Here is an 18064-nt window from a genome sequence, read left to right as displayed (position 1 = left end):
GCCCCCAAACAAAATTTGGTCGGTGCAGACCAGATCGAAATCTGAACTAATCATAGATGTCTACGCTATGTTTCACAAGTTTGAACATCACAGTACAGTGCCTGACAGTTTAGTAAAGTAGAGCACAGTGAAGTACAATGCAGTATGGTATGGTACGGTATAGGACAGCAGAGTTTTATTCAGTAAAGTACGGTACAGTACTGTAGAGTTTAATTCAGTAGAGTAGAGTACATTAGAGTAAAGTAGGGTACAATAGTACACTATATTTTACTTTTCTTTACTTTACTGTACTCTAATGTGCTCTACTGTATTGTACTGTACTGTACTGTACTCTACTTTTCTTTACTGTACAGTGCACTGTGCTGTAATGTACTGTACTCTGCTGTGCTCTACTGTACTGGGCTGTCCAAACTTTTAAAACATACAGGTAACTGCCAAAATAATGGAAAAACTTGAGTAAATGAGGAATACAAAGCATATTGCAAGTAGGTGCTTCCACACAGGTGTGGTTCCTGAGTTAATTAAGCAGTTAACATCCCATCATGCTTAGGGTCATGTATAAAAATGCTGGTCAGGCCATTATTTTGGCGATTATCTTTGCTACCATGGCTATGCCCCCATAGGATGACAATGTCGCCATCCACAGGGCACGAGTGGTCACTGAATGGTTTGATGAGCATGAAAATGATGTAAACTATATGCCATGACTGTCTCAATCACCAGATCTCAACCCAGTTGAACATTTGAGATTCTTGAGCGGCGCCTGAGACAGCGTTTTCCATAAAGAAAACACCAAATGATGGAATTTCTTGTGGAAGAATGGTGTCGCATCCTCCCAATAGAGCTCCAGACACTTGTAGAATAGGGATGGGCATTTGACATTTTTTGACTGTTAGAGTACTTGCATGATTTTTCTTTGAGTACTCAAAAAAAAAATATATATATTTTAACACAAGGCCAACACTGGAAAGAAAATGTGTGCTCATTTATCTAGATGCCAACAATGCCTAATTTATCATAACCATTACATTACACATAACAAATCCTAATGGCTAAATTGTCCCATATACACTTAGCGTGAGTTGCACCCCCTTTTGCCCTCAGAACAGCCTCAATTCGTTGGGGCATGGACTCTACAAGGTGTCGAAAGCGTTCCACAGGGATGTTGACTCCAATGCTTCCCACAGTTGTGTCAAGTTGGCTGGATGTCCTTTGGGTGGTGGACCATTCTTGATACACACAGGAAACTGTTGAGCGTGAAAAACCCAGCAGATTTAACAGGTGACAACAATAAGGGATCATAGCTTTCACCTGGATTCACCTGGTGAGTCTATGTCATGTTTTGTACTCAGTCAATAAAAAACAAGTGCCATTTAAGATTCCTTTATTGAAACCGTTATATAAACTGGTTATATTAGCCTATATCGTGGAACACAATCCTCAAAAAGGCAGTAAACTCAGCAGTGGCACATGCTTGTAGAAGCCTATGGCTGTGCAATGGCCTAACCTTGTTTTGTTAATTTAGCAGACAAGACACTCTTATTTCCCGAGCCCTTATCACAGTCAAGGCACACCTATTTTATAGTAAAAAACATTAATGTAATAGAACAGAAAAGTTGCCAGTAATGCACATCTGGTGTCTGGAAGTTATTCTCAAAGAGTGATAATTTAAAATGGGACTCAATTTGGCAAGTTGAAAGAAAAAAATAATCAGGGTTACAAACCAAAAACGGTCTTCTTTTCGATATAGACATTCAATGTAGTTTATTCTGCCTGTTCTTTGGAATTTTCCAAATGGATGAACAATATTACATTGAGCACTGCATAGTGATGAATTATGGCCATGACATCTGTTTGGTGAGTAGGCCTAGGCTTAACGATTCTGATGAAAATACGCTCTGTCTTTATCAAACTAATGTTTTTGCATATCTTCAGTGTGGATCCTGTCTATGTTTAGGGGGGGTTATAGGCTAACCAATTCTAAATGGCACTAGCAGTTCGCAAAGTAGCCTAAGCGGAAAATAGACGGGACGCAATTATTCCAAAACTGCAGCTGGTTGTTGGAACACATATTTTCCTACTTCAATCAACCAGTCCATTTTGAATTTGTGATGAAACTGTCGTCATTTGGCAAGGAATGTAGCTTGTGTATTCCATCAGTTATGCACGTTTTTATAGGCATTTATTTCTGTAGGCCTAATGGGAGCTTGTGTGTTTAGAGGGAGCAGTCGGAACACAACTGAGTGAGTGAGACAGAGGGGAAAGGGAATTTAGGGAGAAGAACTGTGTGATGCTTGGCTTGGTTTCTTTTTTGTTGTTGTGCCCTGCAAATGCACATGTAGACATGGAACACTAGAGTCAAAGCAAATTAGCCTTGTCTTCACAACAACATTCCTTTTTTTTCAGAACCAAATTTCACTTGCCTGTCCGGCCAGTCACAGAGCACATTCTGCCAAATAGTTCTACAGTATTTGAAAAAAATGTGATCTCTGGTTAAAGATTGAGTTTTGACATCCGTTGGTGTACTCGAGTACTCGATAACTCATGCACATCCTCATCGTAGAATCTATGCCAAGGTGCATTGAAGCTGTCATGGCTCGTGGTGGCCCAACGCCCTATTAAGACACTTTATGTTGGTGTATCCTTTATTTTGGCAATTATCTGTAGATGTCTATGATTGGTTCAGATTTGGTCCGGTACAGACCAGGCCAAATCTGAACCAATTATAGACGCCTATGTTTGGGCCAATAGGCCGGTCCGGACCGGATGTCTGTGAACGTTGAAATCAAGACCTAACCAAATCTGAACCAAACATACCTCTCCTTGGACGTTGAAATCAAAGCCGGTCCGTACTGCATTAAAAAAAAGACCAAAAAAAGATGTCCGTTCCGGACAGGATAAAAAATACATTGGTAAATGCTTAGTGGGAAGATTTCCCCATTTGCATGCTGCCGAATTGAACATTAGATCACAGGGAGCTAAATCAATGTCATCCACGAGAGCCAGCTGTCAGTCAAATGATGCAACCCCATGATACTTATACAGTAATAGGTCATGGGACCAAAAATTATGTTCCGTCGGTTTACCTTTGTTCTAATCTCTCGTGGACAGATGTGCGTAACGTAAATGGTATTAGCATTTGTCAACAGACTGGGACGCGACGACTAACAACTTTTTTTACGGTACGCAGATTTTTGGTCACTGATCATTTGGACAAATCATGATTTCGCAGGTGCTTGTATCTTTCGAATTTCGGAAGGGGAGGGGACATTTGGCCCAGAGAATTGCCCGACACTGGCTGAGGCTCAATTGCAAATCACTCCCTTCCCCTTCCCCTCGCCTGTCGACCCTCCATTTGCTTGTTCACGCGCGCCTCTGCCGTATGCACAAGTTTCTCAAAGCTGAGGGAGTGAACATTATTGAGGGTGTAGGGTTTAATTAGACCATCCGATAGCCACTTCGACCGAGCAAGGCTGCTGGCTCCAGAGCCAAGTGCTATCACAACATGCACTGTGATATGTTTGGAGTTTTGTGCAATTTAATACAACAGAATGCGAGTCTAACTACGAGCCACGTGTATTTTGTTTGTGTCTGATTTCGAGGCTTGACACATGTCACAAAATACATCCCAAATTAAATGTTTAACTGTAACTGAGGTTTATATATTGTAAAACGACAGGGGGAATTTGTTAATTTGAATGTCATGCTCATTTTATTATTTAAATGTGGAACATGAATTGCATCATTCAAGTCGCGAAGTTGCTGGGTTTATTTGATCCCCTCGCTACTCTTGAAGTCACTCTTGGAACACATGACGACGAGTTGGTAAGGGCCCAAAATCTGTCCATGTTAAAGATGCATTCCAGGAACTTAAGCGCAACAAATTCATAACATATAGTACGAATTGGATTCATAACATATCATACGAATAAACAATATAAATTATAATTATAATTTTTGCATGACGTAACATATCATATGAAATGGTTGACGTAGTACACAATTTGATGACATAGTACATAAAACGTGGGGACCACTTTTGGCTCATGAGCACCACTTTCAAAACGACTGGGTGAAATTATACAAAAGTGGAGTTTTTGTATTGGGGCGATGAGAGTGTCGAATTTAGTCAAGATAAAAATAAATTGCTATTTTGTTAAATGAGACTTATTGGATCTAATATAAGTTTCATAATGCTTAGGTTGTTACGAGTGTACTGATATGACTACCTCATCAAGCTCGTTGAGAGAATGCCAAGAGTGTGCAAAGCTGTCATTAAGGCAAAGGGTGGCTACTTTGAAGAATCTCAAATATAAAATATATTTTGATTTTGTTAACACTTTTTTGGTTACTACATGATTCCATATGTGTTATTTCATAGTTTTGATGTCTTCACTATGATTCTACAATGTAGAAAATAGTAAAAAATTAAGAAAAACCCTTGAATGAGTAGGTGTGTCCAAACTTTTGACTGGTACTGTAAGTGTGATGAACGTGAAAAAACACTATCGGAGTTGTCCCTGTTAAAATTCTAGATAGTATATGCATGTTCATGAGGCTAGCATAGAATACAGGGGGTTGACATCAACACCCCTCATTGAATATTCAAAAAAGTATACAAATAATACTCTGTGGACAACGAATCCCAGTGTTAGGGTGGAGACACAAGCATCTCGTCATTGGGTGCATTCCTCTGCCCAGGCGTTGTGGACACATGCCAGATCTTACAACGTCTGGATTAGGGTTGAATATTTTCCTGGTATTTTACAAATGTTCCATCCCGAAAATAAATCACTTTTCTCCCGGGTAACCCAGTATTTCCCTCCAAAACCGGAAGTGTCATTCACAAGCATATTAAGCATATAAATAGGCCTATATCTGAATTTGATTAGAGCTTTGATAAAAAATTCAAGCCTGATGCTACCTGAGCCTGATGAGCCATACATGAAATACATTTAATGAGCCCTACATTAAATACATTTTATGAGCACAAGCCCAAAAAAGCCCAAATGATTGTGCCGTTATCCAATACATATACAGTGCATTCGGAAAGTATTCAGACCCCTTCACTTTTTCCACACTTTGTGACGTTACAGCCTTATTCTAAAATGTATTAAATAAAAACAAATGTATCATCAATCTACACACAATACCCCGTAATGACAAGGCGAAAAAACAGGTTTTTAGAAATGTGTGTAAATATATTAAAAATTAAAAACAGAAATACCTTATTTACATAAGTATTCAGACACTTTGCTATGAGACTCGAAATTGAGCTCAGGTGCATCCTGTTTCCATTGATCATCCTTGAGATGTTTCTACAACTTGTTTGGAGGCCACCTGTGGTAAATTCAATTGATTGGTTTGGAAAGGCACAATAAGGTCCCACTGTTGACAGTGCATGTCGGAGAAAAACCAAGCCATGAGGTCAAAGGAATTGTCCGTAGAGCTCAGAGACAGGATTGTGTCGAGGCACAGATCTGGGGAAGGGTACCAAAACATTTCTTCAGCATTGAAGGTCCCCAAGAACACAGTGGCCTCCATCATTCTTAAATGGAAGAAGTTTGGAACCACCAAGACTCTTCCTAGAGCTGGCCACCCAGCCAAACTGAGCAATCAGGGGAGAAGGGCCTTAGTCAGGAAGGTGACCAAGAACCCAATGGTCACTCTGACAGAGCTCCAGAGTTCCTCTGTGGAGATGGGAGAACCTTCCAGAAGGACAACCATCTCTGTAGCACTCCACCAATCAATCAAATTTCAATCAAATGTTATTTATAAAGCCCTTTTTACATCAGCAGATGTCACAAAGTGCTATACAGAAACCCAGCCTAAAACCCCAAACAGCAATCAATGCAGATGTAGAAGCACGGTGGCTAGGAAAAACTCACTTGAAAGGCAGAAAACTAGGAAGAAACCTAGAGAGGAACCAGGCTCTAAGGGGTGGCCAGTCCCCTTCTGGCTGTGCCGGGTGGAGATTATAACAGTACATGGTCATTAAGGCCAGATTTTTCTCCAAGATGTTAAAACGTTCATAGATGACCAGCACGGTCAAATAATAATCACAGTGGTTGTAGAGGTTGCAACAGGTCAGTACATCAGGAGTAAATGTCACTTGGATTTTCATAGCCGGGCTTTTAGAGGTTGAAATAACAGGTGCGGTAGAGAGAGAGAGTTGAAAACAGCAGGTCTGGGACAAGGTAGCACGTCCGGTGAACAGGTCAGGGTTCCATAGCCGCAGACAGAAGAGTGGAAACTGGAGCAGCAGCACGACCAGGTGGACTGGGGACAGCAAGGATTCATCAGGCCAGGTAGTCCTGAGGCATGGTCCTAGGGCTCAGGTCCTCCGGGATGGGAGGGAGAGAGGGAGAGAGAGAGAATTAGCATACTTAAATTCACACAGGACACTGGATAAGACAGGACACCAGATATAACAGACTGATCCTGGCCCCCCGGCACATAGACTACTGCAGCATAGATACTGGAGACTGAGACAGGGGGGGTCGGGAGACACTGTGGCCCCGTCCGACGATACCCACGGACAGGGCCAACCAGGCAGGATATAACCCCACCCACTTTGCCAAAGCACAGCCCCCACACCACCAGAGGGATATCAACAGACCACTAACTTACTACCCTGAGACAATGCTGAGAATAGCCCACGAAGATCTCCTCCACTGCACGAGCATGAGGGGGCGACAAACCGGACAGGAAGATCACCTCAGTGACTCAACACACTCAAGTGATGCACCCCTCCTAGGGACGGCATGGAAAGCACCAGTAAGCCAGTCACCAGTAAGCCCCCATAATAGGGTCAGAGGCAGAGAATCCCAATGGAGAGACAGGAACCGGCCAGGCAGAGACAGAAAGGGCGGTTTGTCGCTCCATTGCCTTTCCGTTCACCTTCACACCCCTGGGCCAGACTACACTCAATCATAGGACCTACTGAAGAGATGAGTCTTCAGTAGAGACCGAGTCTGCGTCTCTCACATGAATAGGCAGACCATTCCATAAAAATGTAGCTCTTTAGGAGAAAGCCCTGCCTCCAGCTGTTTGCTTAGAAATTCTAGGGACAATAAGGAGGCCTGCGTCTTGTGACCGTAGTGTACGTGTAGGTATGTACGGCAGGACCAAATCGGAGAGATAGGTAGGAGCAAGCCCATGTAATGCTTTGTAGGTTAGCAGTAAAACCTTGAAATCAGCCCTAGCCTTAACAGGAAGCCAGTGTAGAGAGGCTAGCACTGGAGTAATATGATCAAATTTTTTGGTTCTAGTCAAGATTCTAGCAGCCGTGTTTAGCACTAACTGAAGTTTATTTAGTGCTTTATCCGGGTAGCCAGAGAGTAGAGCATTGCAGTAGTCTAATCTAGAAGTGACAAAAGCATGGATTATCTTTTCTGCATAATTTTGGGACAAAAAGTTTCAGATTTTTGCAATGTTACGAAGATGGAAAAAAGCTGTCCTTGAAATATTCTTGATATGTTCGTCAAAAGAGAGATCAGGGTCCAGAGTACAACCATCAAGATTAATTGTCAGATCCAACAGAATATCTATTTTTTTCTTGGGACGTAGAACTAGCATCTCTGTTTTGTCCGAGTTTAAAAGTAAAACATTTGCCGCCATCCACTTCCTTATGTCTGAAACACAGGCTTCCAGGGTAGGCAATTTTGGGGCTTCACCATGTTCCATCGAAATGTAGAGCTGTGTGTCGTCCGCATAGCAATGAAAGTTAACATTGTGTTTCCGAATGACATCACCAAGAGGTAAAATATATAGTGAAAACAATTGATTTGTCAGAGGACAAACCATCCACAGAGACGAACTGATATCTTTCCGACAGATAAGATCTAAACCGGGCAAGAACTTGTCCGTGTAGACCATTTAAGGTTTCCAATCTCTCCAGAAGAATGTGGTTATCGATGGTGTCAAAAGCAGCACTAAGGTCTAGGAGCACGAGGACAGATGGAGAGCCTTGGTCTGACGCCATTAAAAGGTCATTTACCACCTTCAAGAGTGCGGTCTCAGTGCTATGATGGGGTCTAAAACCAGACTGAAGCGTTTCGTATACATTTTTTTGTCTTCAGGAAGGCAGTGAGTTGGTCCACAGCAGCTTTTTCTAAAATGTTTGAGAGGAATGGGAGATTCGATATAGGCTGATAGTTTTTTTACATGTTCTGGGTCAAGGTTTGGCTTTTTCAAGAGAGGCTTTATTACTGCAACATTTAGTGAGTTTGGGAGCCATTTATTATGTTCAACATAAATAGGAGGGCTAACCACAGGAAGTAGCTCTTTCAGTAGTTTAGTTGGAATAGGGTCCAGTATACAGCTTGAAGGTTTAGAGGCCATGACTATTTTCATGAATGTGTCAAGAACTTGGAGTGTCTCCATTGATCCTAGGTCCTGGCGGTTTTGTGCAGACTCAGGACAGCTGAGCTTTGGAGAAATACGCAGATTCAAAGAGGAGTCCGTAATTTGCTTTCTAATGATCATGATCTTTTCATCGAAGAAGTTCATGAATTAATCAATGCTGAAGTGAAAGGCATCCTCTCTTGGGGAATGCTGCTTTTTAGTTAGCTTTGCGACAGCATCAAATAGATATTTTAGATTGTTCTTATTCTCCTCAATTAGGTTGGAAAAATAGGATGATCGAGCAGCAGTGAGGGCTCTTCGATATTGCGCTGTACTTTCTTTCCAAGCTAGTAGGAAGACTTCCAGTTTGGTGGAGGGCCATTTCCATTTCAATTTTCTGGAGGCTTGCTTCAGGGCTCGGTATTTTCTGTATACATTTACATTTTAGTCATTTAGCAGACGCTCCTATCCAGAGCGACTTACAGTTAGTGAGTGCATACATATTTTTTTTATACTGGCCCCCCGTGGGAATTGAACCCACAACCCTGGCGTTGCAAGCACCATGCTCTACCAACTGAGCTACACAGGGAGCTAGTTTCTTGTGACAAATGTTTTTTGTTTTTAGGGGTGCAACTGCATATAGGGTATTACGCAAGGTAAAATTTAGTTCCTCAGTTTGGTCGTTAACTGATTTTTGCACTCCGATGTTCTTGAGTAGGTGGAGGGAGTCTGGAAGGGCCTCTAGGAATCTTTGGGAATTTATAGCACGGCTTGTGATGGTCCTTGGTTGGGGTCTGAGCAGATTATTTGTTGCGATTGCAAACGTAATAAGATGGTGGTCCGATAGTCCAGGGTTATGAGGAAAAACATTTAGATCCACAATATTTATTCCACGGGACAAAACTAGATCCAGGGTATGCCTGTGGCAATGAGTAGGTCCGGAGACATGTTGGACAAAACCCACTGAGTCGATGATGGCTCCGAAAGCCTTTTGGAGTGGGTCTGTGGACTTTTCCATGTGAATATTAAAGTCACCAAAAATTTGAATATTATCTGCCATGACTACAAGGTCCGATAGGAATTTAGGGAACTCAGTGAGGAATTATGTATACGGCCCAGGAGGCCTGTAAACAGTAGCTATAAAAAGTGATTGAGTAGGCTGCATAGATTTCATTACTAGAAGCTCAAAAGACGAAAACGCAGTCATTTTGGAGGGGGGGGGTAAATTGACATTTATTATCGTAAATGTTAGCAATACCTCCGCCTTTGCGGGATGCACGGGAGATATGGTCACTAGTGTAACCAGGAGGAGAGGCCTCTTTTAATACAGTAAATTCATCAGGCTTAAGCCATGTTTCAGTCAGGCCAATCACATCAAGATTATGATCAGTGATTAGTTAATTGACCATAACTGCCTTGGAAGTGAGAGATCTAACATTAAGCAGCCCTATTTTGAGATGTGAGATATCACAATCTCTTTCAATAATGACAGGAATGGAGGAGGTATTTATTCCAGTGAGATTGCTAAGGCGAACACCACCATGTTTAGTTTTGCTCAACCTAGATCGAGGCACAGACACGGTCTCAATGGGGATAGCTGATCTGACTACACTGACTGGGCTAGTGGCAGACTCCACTAAGCTGGCAGGCTAGCTAAAAGCCTGCTGCCTGGCCTGCATCCTATCTCATTGTGGAGCTAGAGGAGTTAGAGTCCTGTATATGTTGGTAGATAAGATGAGAGCACCCCTCCAGCTAGGATGGAGTCCGTCACTCCTCAGCAGGCCAGGCTTGGTCCTGTTTGTGGGTGAGTTCCAGAAAGAGGGCCAATTATCTACAAATTCTATATTTTGGGAGGGGCCGAAAACAGTTTGCAACCAGCGATTGAGTTGTGAGACTGCTGTAGAGCTCATCACTCGCCCTAACTGGGAGGGGGCCAGAGACAGTTACTCGATGCCGACACATCTTTCTAGCTAATTTACACACTGAAGCTATGTTGCTCTTGGTGACCTCTGACTGTTTCATCCAAACATTGTTGGTGCCGACGTGGATAACAATATCGCTATACTCTCTACACTCACCAGTTTTTGCCTTAGCCAGCACCATCTTCAGATTAGCCTTTACGTCGGTAGCCCTGCCCCCTGGTAAACAGTGTAGTATCGCTGGATGATTCTTTTGAAGTCTAATATTGTGGGTAATGGAGTCGCCAATGACTAGGGTTTTCAATTTGTCAGAGCTAATGGTGGGCTTTGGTGGCTCAGACTCCGTAACGGGTGGAGGAGAGACCTGAGAAGGCTCGGCCTCTGACTCCGACTCATTGCTTAATCGGGAGAACCGGTTTAAAGTTTCTGTCGGCTGAATGAGCGACACCGGTTGAGCATGCCGACAGCATTTCATTCCAGAAGCCTTGAGAAAATTGTCCGGCTACGGGGACTGTGCGAGGGGATTTATACTACTATCTGTACTTACTGGTGGCACAGATCTTTATGGTAGAGTGGCCAGACGGAAGCCACTCCTCAGTAAAAGGCATATGATATTCCGCTTGGAGTTTGCCAAAAGGACTCTCAGACCATGAGAAACAAGATTCTCTGGTCGGATGAAACCAAGATTGAACTCCATCCCTACGGTGAAACATGGTGGTGGCAGCATCATGCTGTGGGGATGTTTTTCAGTGGCAGGGACTGGGAGACTAGTCAGGATCGAGGGAACGGTACAGAGAGACCCTTGATGAAAACCTGCTCCAGAGCGCTCAGGACCTCAGACTTGGGCGAAGGTTCACCTTCCAACAGGACAACGACCCTAAGCACACAGCCAAGACAACGCAGCAGTGGCTTCGGGACAAGTCTCTGAATGTCCTTGAGTGGCCCAGCCAGAGCCTGGACTTGAACCCAATCTAACATCTCTGGAGAGACCTGAAAATAACTGTGACGCGAAGCTCCCCATCCAACCTGACAGTGCTTGAGAATATCTGCAGAGAAGAATGGGAGAAACTCCCCAAATACAGGTGTGCCAAGCTTGTAGCGTCAAACGAAGAATACTCGAGGCTGTAATCACTGCCAAAGGTTCTTAAACAAAGTGCTGAGTAAAGGGTCTGAATACTTATGTAAATGTGATATTTTATACATTTGCAAAAGTTTCTAAAAACCTGTTTTTGCTTTGTCATTATGGGGTATTGTTTGTAGATTGATGAGGGGAAAAAACAATTGAATACATTTTAGAATAAGGCTGTAACATAACAAAATGTGGAAAAAGTCAAGGGTCTGAATACTTTGCACTGTATATATCTGATATACAGTACTAGTCAAAAGTTTGGACACACCTACTCATTCAAGGGTTTTTCTTTATTTTTACTATTATCTACATTGTAGAATAATAGTGAAGACATCAAAACTATGAAATAACACATATGGAATCATGTAGTAACCAAAAAAGTGTTAAACAAATAAAAATATATTTTATATTTGAGATTCTTCAAATAGCTTTGCACACTCTTGGCATTCTCTCAACCAGCTTCACCTGGAATGATTTTCCAACAGTCTTGAAGGAGTTCCCATATATGCTGAGAACTTGTTGGCTGCTTTTCCTTCACTCTGCCGTCCGACTCATCACAAACCATCTCAATTGGGTTGAGGTCGGGGGATTGTGGAGACCAGGTCATCTGATGCAGCACTCCATCACTCTCCTTCTTGGTAAAATAGCCCTTACACAGCCTGGAGGTGTGTTGGGTCATTGTCCTGTTGAAAAACAAATAATAGTCCCACTAAGCCCAAGCCAGATGGGATGGCGTATCGCTGCAGAATGCTGTGGTAGCCATGCTGGTTAAGTGTGCCTTGAATTCTAAATAAATCCCAGACAGTGTCACCAGCAAAGCACCCCCACACCATAACACCTCCTCCTCCATGCTTTACGGTGGGAACTACACATGCGGAGATCATCCGTTCACCCACACCGCGTCTCACAAAGACACGGCGGTTGGAACCAAAAATCTCCAATTTGGACTCCAGACCAAAGGACACATTTCCACAGGTCTAATGTCCATTGCTCGTGTTTCTTGGCCCAAGCGGGTCTCTTCTTCTTATTGGTGTCCTTTAGAAGTGGTTTCTTTGCAGCAATTCGACCATGAAGGCCTGATTCACACAGTCACCTCTGAACAGTTGATGTTGAGATGTGTCTGTGACTTGAACTCTGTGAAGCATTTATTTGGGGTGCAATTTCTGAGGCTGGTAACTAATGAACTTATCGTCTGCAGCAGAGGTATCTCTGGGTCTTCCATTCCTGTGGCGGTCCTCATGAGAGCCAGTTTCATCATAGCGTTTGATGGTTTTTGCGACTGCACTTGAAGAAACTTTCAAAGTCTTGACATTTTCCGTATTGACTGACCTTCATGTCTTAAAGTAATGATGGACTGTCGTTTCTCTTTGCTTATTTGAGCTGTTCTTGGCATAATTTGGACTTGGTCTTTTACCAAATAGGGCTAGAAGGATATAGGGCTAGAAGGAAAGACAGTCCACAAATTAACTTTTAAGAAGGCACACCTGTTAATTGAAATGCATTCCAGGTGACTACCTCATGAAGCTGGTTGAGAGAATGCCAAGGGTGTGCAAAGCTGTCATCAAGGCAAAGGGTGGCTAATTGAAGAATCTCAAATATAAAATATATTTAGATTTGTTTAACACTTTTTTGGTTACTACATGATTCCATATGTGTTATTTCATAGTTTTGATGTCTTCACTATTATTCTACAATGTAAAAAATAGTAAAAAATATAGATAAATCCTTGAATGAGTAGGTGTGTCCAAACTTTTGACTGGTAGTATATATATAAATAAATAACACAATCTTGAACAGGATGATCTATATTGGATGCAATTTGAATGGAACTGATGGATAGAGAAATGCTGCGAGAGTGCTCACGCGTGCACTGATTTAAAGCAAAGATATTCAAGTGATAGGCTGTAAAAAAAAACATATTTCAAATAAAAATAGTAATGTGACCCCCGAAAGCCAGATGGAGATGTGTAAATTAGAGGCGCATTCGGTCCTTATATTATTGTAGCATAGTCTATGCTGCAGAAAATGTAGGCCTACCTGTCACAAGAAAATAAGTTACCATGATGAGATGATAGGTCTACATGCATTGTCAACTGCGGTCCATACTGAGATGGGCTGTCTGTCCCCACCCTGAGCGTTGATGATTGATCTTGCTGAGAGCAGAGAGAAAGCCTTAGAGAATCCAGATTGAGACATTGCATATCATTTAACAGTTCCATTTCACGTCATGCTGTTCAGATAAATCATTTATTATAATTTACCGGTTTCTCAAAGTTATTTATCCCGGGAAAAGGGAGTGGTTTTGGTGGTAATTCTTAGTAAATCTCGGTAACCGGGTTCCCGCCATTCAACCCTAGTCAGCTAACCACATCATATGTTATAGCAACGGTACAGTCGATGACGTGGCATGCAACCATTGGTTGATGCATGCAATGTCTGAGCAGGGGAAAGCAACCTTTATATCGAGTATCTCTGGTAGGGCCGAGGGGCTTGTTTGGGATTGACCGTGAGAGTTTCCACTTAGAGGGGTAGAGGCTTCGTTAGTCTCGTTAGTATATTTTCTAACATGTCTCCCCCCAGGATTTAACCGAGCATCTGACGCAATTCCGCAAGATTTTAGTTCTGGGTTTCGGAGATTACCTTTGTTCTTACGATCTCACTCAAATGAATGTTTTTCTATATGAAACTAAGGTTTGTTAGTTTGTTCATGTTTATTTTGGGGAATGCAGTGTATTTCAGAGGGAACGAATCCCTGGAATGACAGATAGTGTAAAGAGTTGATTAATTGACCTGGTCATATATATGACTTGAGTGTGTGTGTGTCCTTTTGTATGTCAGGTGCAGTGATAATTGGAACAACGTGCGGTGAGCCCTGCAGTGACGACTCCCTCTCAGATGTGGTGAGGCTTAGTCATCTACTCCCTGGCTTTGTGTGTCCCTTTAGATCTATATGTTTACATGTCTATCTCTCTCAGTGTCTGTCTTTATCTATCAATCTGTTTGACTGAAAATCTGCTGTAAGACTGACAAGGGTTATTCCACCAATTAGGTGCCTTTTAACCCTTTACACTCGTGGGAATTGGCATATATGGATAGGGCTAAATTGAAATGTTTCTTACAGAAGAAATATGAAAAGAATATGCATAAGCATGGTAGCAATTGAAAGGGAACAGTTTTAGACCAACATTGAGGACAAAACATTTCACCTGGGACACAAAACTGAATCCAAACATTACACTGTTGATTTTATGTGCATTTTACATTTACTGTACTTCTCGCCGCATTAGTTAATAACACAATCTGAAAATATTCTGGATACAGTCAGTAACATGATAAGCTTATTCCTGGAAAATGTGGGGTAGGTGCAACATAAGACAAAAAAAGTTACAAGGGTTTGAGTGAGAGAACTAACCGGTGTCTCCAAGTGGCATCGCACCTCTCCAAAGTGTGCACAGTTCCTAAGTCATTTCAATGCACTTTTATGACTCAAAGAAGAGTCTTCAACTATAAGGTGCTTTTTTGAGCTCTCCTAGCTGTGCCGTTGAGGAACTAGAGCAAACACACTTGTAGTTGTTTTGTTTGGAACACATCCCTGCGTCCCGCCATCATATAATTACTGTTGTTGCTTACGCAGTCCAAAAACGGCCCATTATAAATCGCAATCTGGGTCAGGTGGGCATAATTTGAAAGCTTGTTCTATTGCCAACATGACTAGCTAAGTTATAAAATATGATCTTACAGGGCAATTCAGAAAAACATATAGTTATTTTGGTGCGTTTAGAAAGGAGTCATAAGTGTATTCAGGTTATGACACCATGTCCTCTTGTAACTGTAAATTAAACATAGTGATCATAAATATTGACACTGTATATGACATGAGTTTTATGATATGGAAAAATTGAAGTGCACATTTAGACTCACGGGTGTTTGGCTTGCTTGTATGACATCAAAGGGGTGTTTATTATAATCCTCAATGTCTCATCTTTCAAAATAAATTGAGTCCTCTTAATTTACAGCATTTCCCTGACTCAGACTACAAAAAAATGCAAAAGTTGCCCAATTAGCCGGAGGGATTGGGGCAACATCTTGTCGCGTGCAGTGCTCAAGATCAGAACGGCTGTCAGTCAAAACCCAACAATGCTGTGAATGAAGCGCAGAGCCTGAGCTCTGACGTCATGTAGAGCATGTTATTGTACAGCCACTGCGTTCCAATTTAGCCGCTTACCGGTGCCAAAATCTACCATTTTCAACCCATATACGGGTACGAGTGTAAAGGGCTACGTAGTGGAACTTGGAGATGTTTTTATTTTATTTCACCTAATTTTTACTTTCTGTCATAAAAAGCACATGTTCAACTTAATGAAAAAAACATTTTTCCTTCACAAGAGGTTAAATAAAAAAAGAACTATAGTAAGTGCCTAATAAGTGCCAAATAAAGTAACAGGGTTGACCATAACAGGGTTGACAGCCATAAATCCTCTTGTAACATGGGGAATGGAAGCTTGTTGTGTGCAACCAGGAGGGACAATTGAATGCAAGCTTCACTAAAACAATTTAGTTGTTAAAACATTTCTAGCCCATCTATCAATGGGTAACAGGGTTGAGGTGTTATGCTCGACCCACTCTGTTTTATCACCACAAAACACTATGATTTGACTATTAGATGTTTAATGCCTCTTTTGAAAAAAAAAATATATAAAAATAAGAGTTCAGTTCACGTAATTGGGTTGTCCTTAAAATGAATCACTAATAACACAAAATAAATAATCTTTAGAAATAAATGACTGTCAAAATAACTAGGGCTTTAGAATGATGGTGAAAACTTGGAGAAGTGTTTATGTTAATTAAGTTAAAATCTTCCTAGAAGTTACAGAGGATGTACAGAGAGATGTCAAAATGCAGAATTTGGGCTCTTTAGCAAGTCTAATTTATAAAAAATCTGATTGATTGAATATTCAATGTGGTCTATATTAAAGGGCACTTCATTTTATATAACAGGATTTTAAAATTCAATATTTGCACACAATTTCTACTTAAAATATCCAAGGGACGCAAAAGGCACTCATGGAACGACCCACAATCAATTGCAGTGACTCAGCAATTATGTATGTATTCTGTTCTGCACGAGTTTTACAATACAAGTGTCTGTATTGACAAGGCCTAAAAACCTCTGTTGAAGAGATATCATAAACAGTTTGCCTGTCATTGTGTACTCGCACCACAACAAAGCTAACTGACGGCGTCTTGTCCTTCCCTTGCCGATGAGCAGTCGCATGTTGGCGCTCTGTGCCTGTAAACTGTTGTCATTGTGTGTTTCGCTCTCTCCCTCAGGTCGTAGGCCTGGGAGTTGGGTATGTCAAACTGGGAGGTCTGAGTCGTGGAGAGCGGCTGACTAAATACAACCGTCTGATTTCTATAGAGGAAGAATTGGCCCAGCAGGGAATACTGGGTATGGCTTTTTCTTCTCTTGTCTTTTCAGCTGGTAGAAAGAGGAGGCTAGACAAAGCTATGGGGAGGAGAGGCAGTAATGGCTGGGCTGGTGAGAACACATCTCTCCCTGCCCGTGAAAGGAAACTGTGTGTCAGGAATCATGAAGGGGGGGGGGGGAAGGAGCTGGCAAAAAAAAATCTACCTTGGTTCTGTTAATTGGTCACCTAATTACGCCCCCCCCCCCCTCCCTTACTGAAAAGCAAGTTAATCTTTGTATAAAATAAATAATTAACTTGTGCACCAATTGCATATACAGGACTCTTGTATACCGTTTGGTTCTGGCTCTGTGGAATATATATTTTTAGTACTGTCAAAGCAGTAGAACACATCACAGACCTAGAATAGAGGGGCCTGGAGTGAGGAGGGACATGTTCAATGCACACAGACCTCTACAGAACTCGTTCAATAGACTGTCATACAGGGGCTAGTTTCTCTTTGGCCTTTTTAAAGCCTTTGTTGTCCATTCAACTTATTTCACTTTTTTTTCTGTCTGCAGATTCAAGAACACAACACACATCCCCTCTCTTTGTTGGAGAAACGGAGGGGCAGTCATCTACATAATATTCTTGGGGATTAAACAAAAACCATAATGTTTTTATTCCAAAATGACATTTTCTATTTATGTTCACGTCAATCTAATGTAATTCCAAGACTTAAAATGAATAGCTCATACAATCTATTTAAATGATACACCATTACATTTTTGAATGGATTTTCAGTCTTCACTTAGTGCAAATAGGTTTCACTCTAACCAAATGTAGCCTTCGTCTGTATTTTCCCCTAGCAACAAAACTGAATTGATCAAAATTACCACATAAAGGAATCAATACTTTTGCAATGCAAACTCTGAAATAAACTGAAAATGATTTTTAAACATATATTTTCAAATTCCAAAAATGCAATGTCAGACACTGTGGTCACCATTATATTGAATAAACCTGTCCATATAATAACCATCGTTTTTGGTGTGGTTTATGAATTTTTCCATTATTGGTATAGTGCAGTGGGGATAACAGTCTTCTTTCCTTCACCAGAGAGCTGTCTGCAGCATTGACAGGTGCAGGTCTGTTGTATAAAGATGAATAGATAAAAAGGCATATACACTGAACAAAAATATAAACGCAACATATAAAGTGTTGGTCCCGTGTTTCATGAGCTGAAATAAAAGATCCCAGAAATG

At 41.5% G+C, this 18064-nt stretch overlaps 1 protein-coding gene across 1 annotated transcript in view; it reads left to right on the top strand.

Annotated features, from left to right (window-relative positions):
- The window catches only part of LOC311102523 (enolase 4-like), a gene marked incomplete at both ends in the record, with an annotated part of 37014 nt that extends 19569 nt beyond the window's left edge, over positions 1-17445 (top strand). The window contains 3 exons of the mRNA XM_084143895.1: positions 14233-14294; positions 16726-16843; positions 17381-17445. Coding sequence (XP_084000021.1) covers positions 14233-14294; positions 16726-16843; positions 17381-17445 — 245 coding nt within the window. The remainder of the gene's footprint in view (positions 1-14232; positions 14295-16725; positions 16844-17380) is intronic.
- Positions 17446-18064: the final 619 nt, after the last annotated feature.

Source organism: Coregonus lavaretus (assembly GCF_964263955.1).
Source record: "Coregonus lavaretus genome assembly, chromosome: 1".
NCBI lineage: Eukaryota > Metazoa > Chordata > Actinopteri > Salmoniformes > Salmonidae > Coregonus > Coregonus lavaretus.
This window is presented reverse-complemented; position numbering and strand designations above follow the sequence as displayed.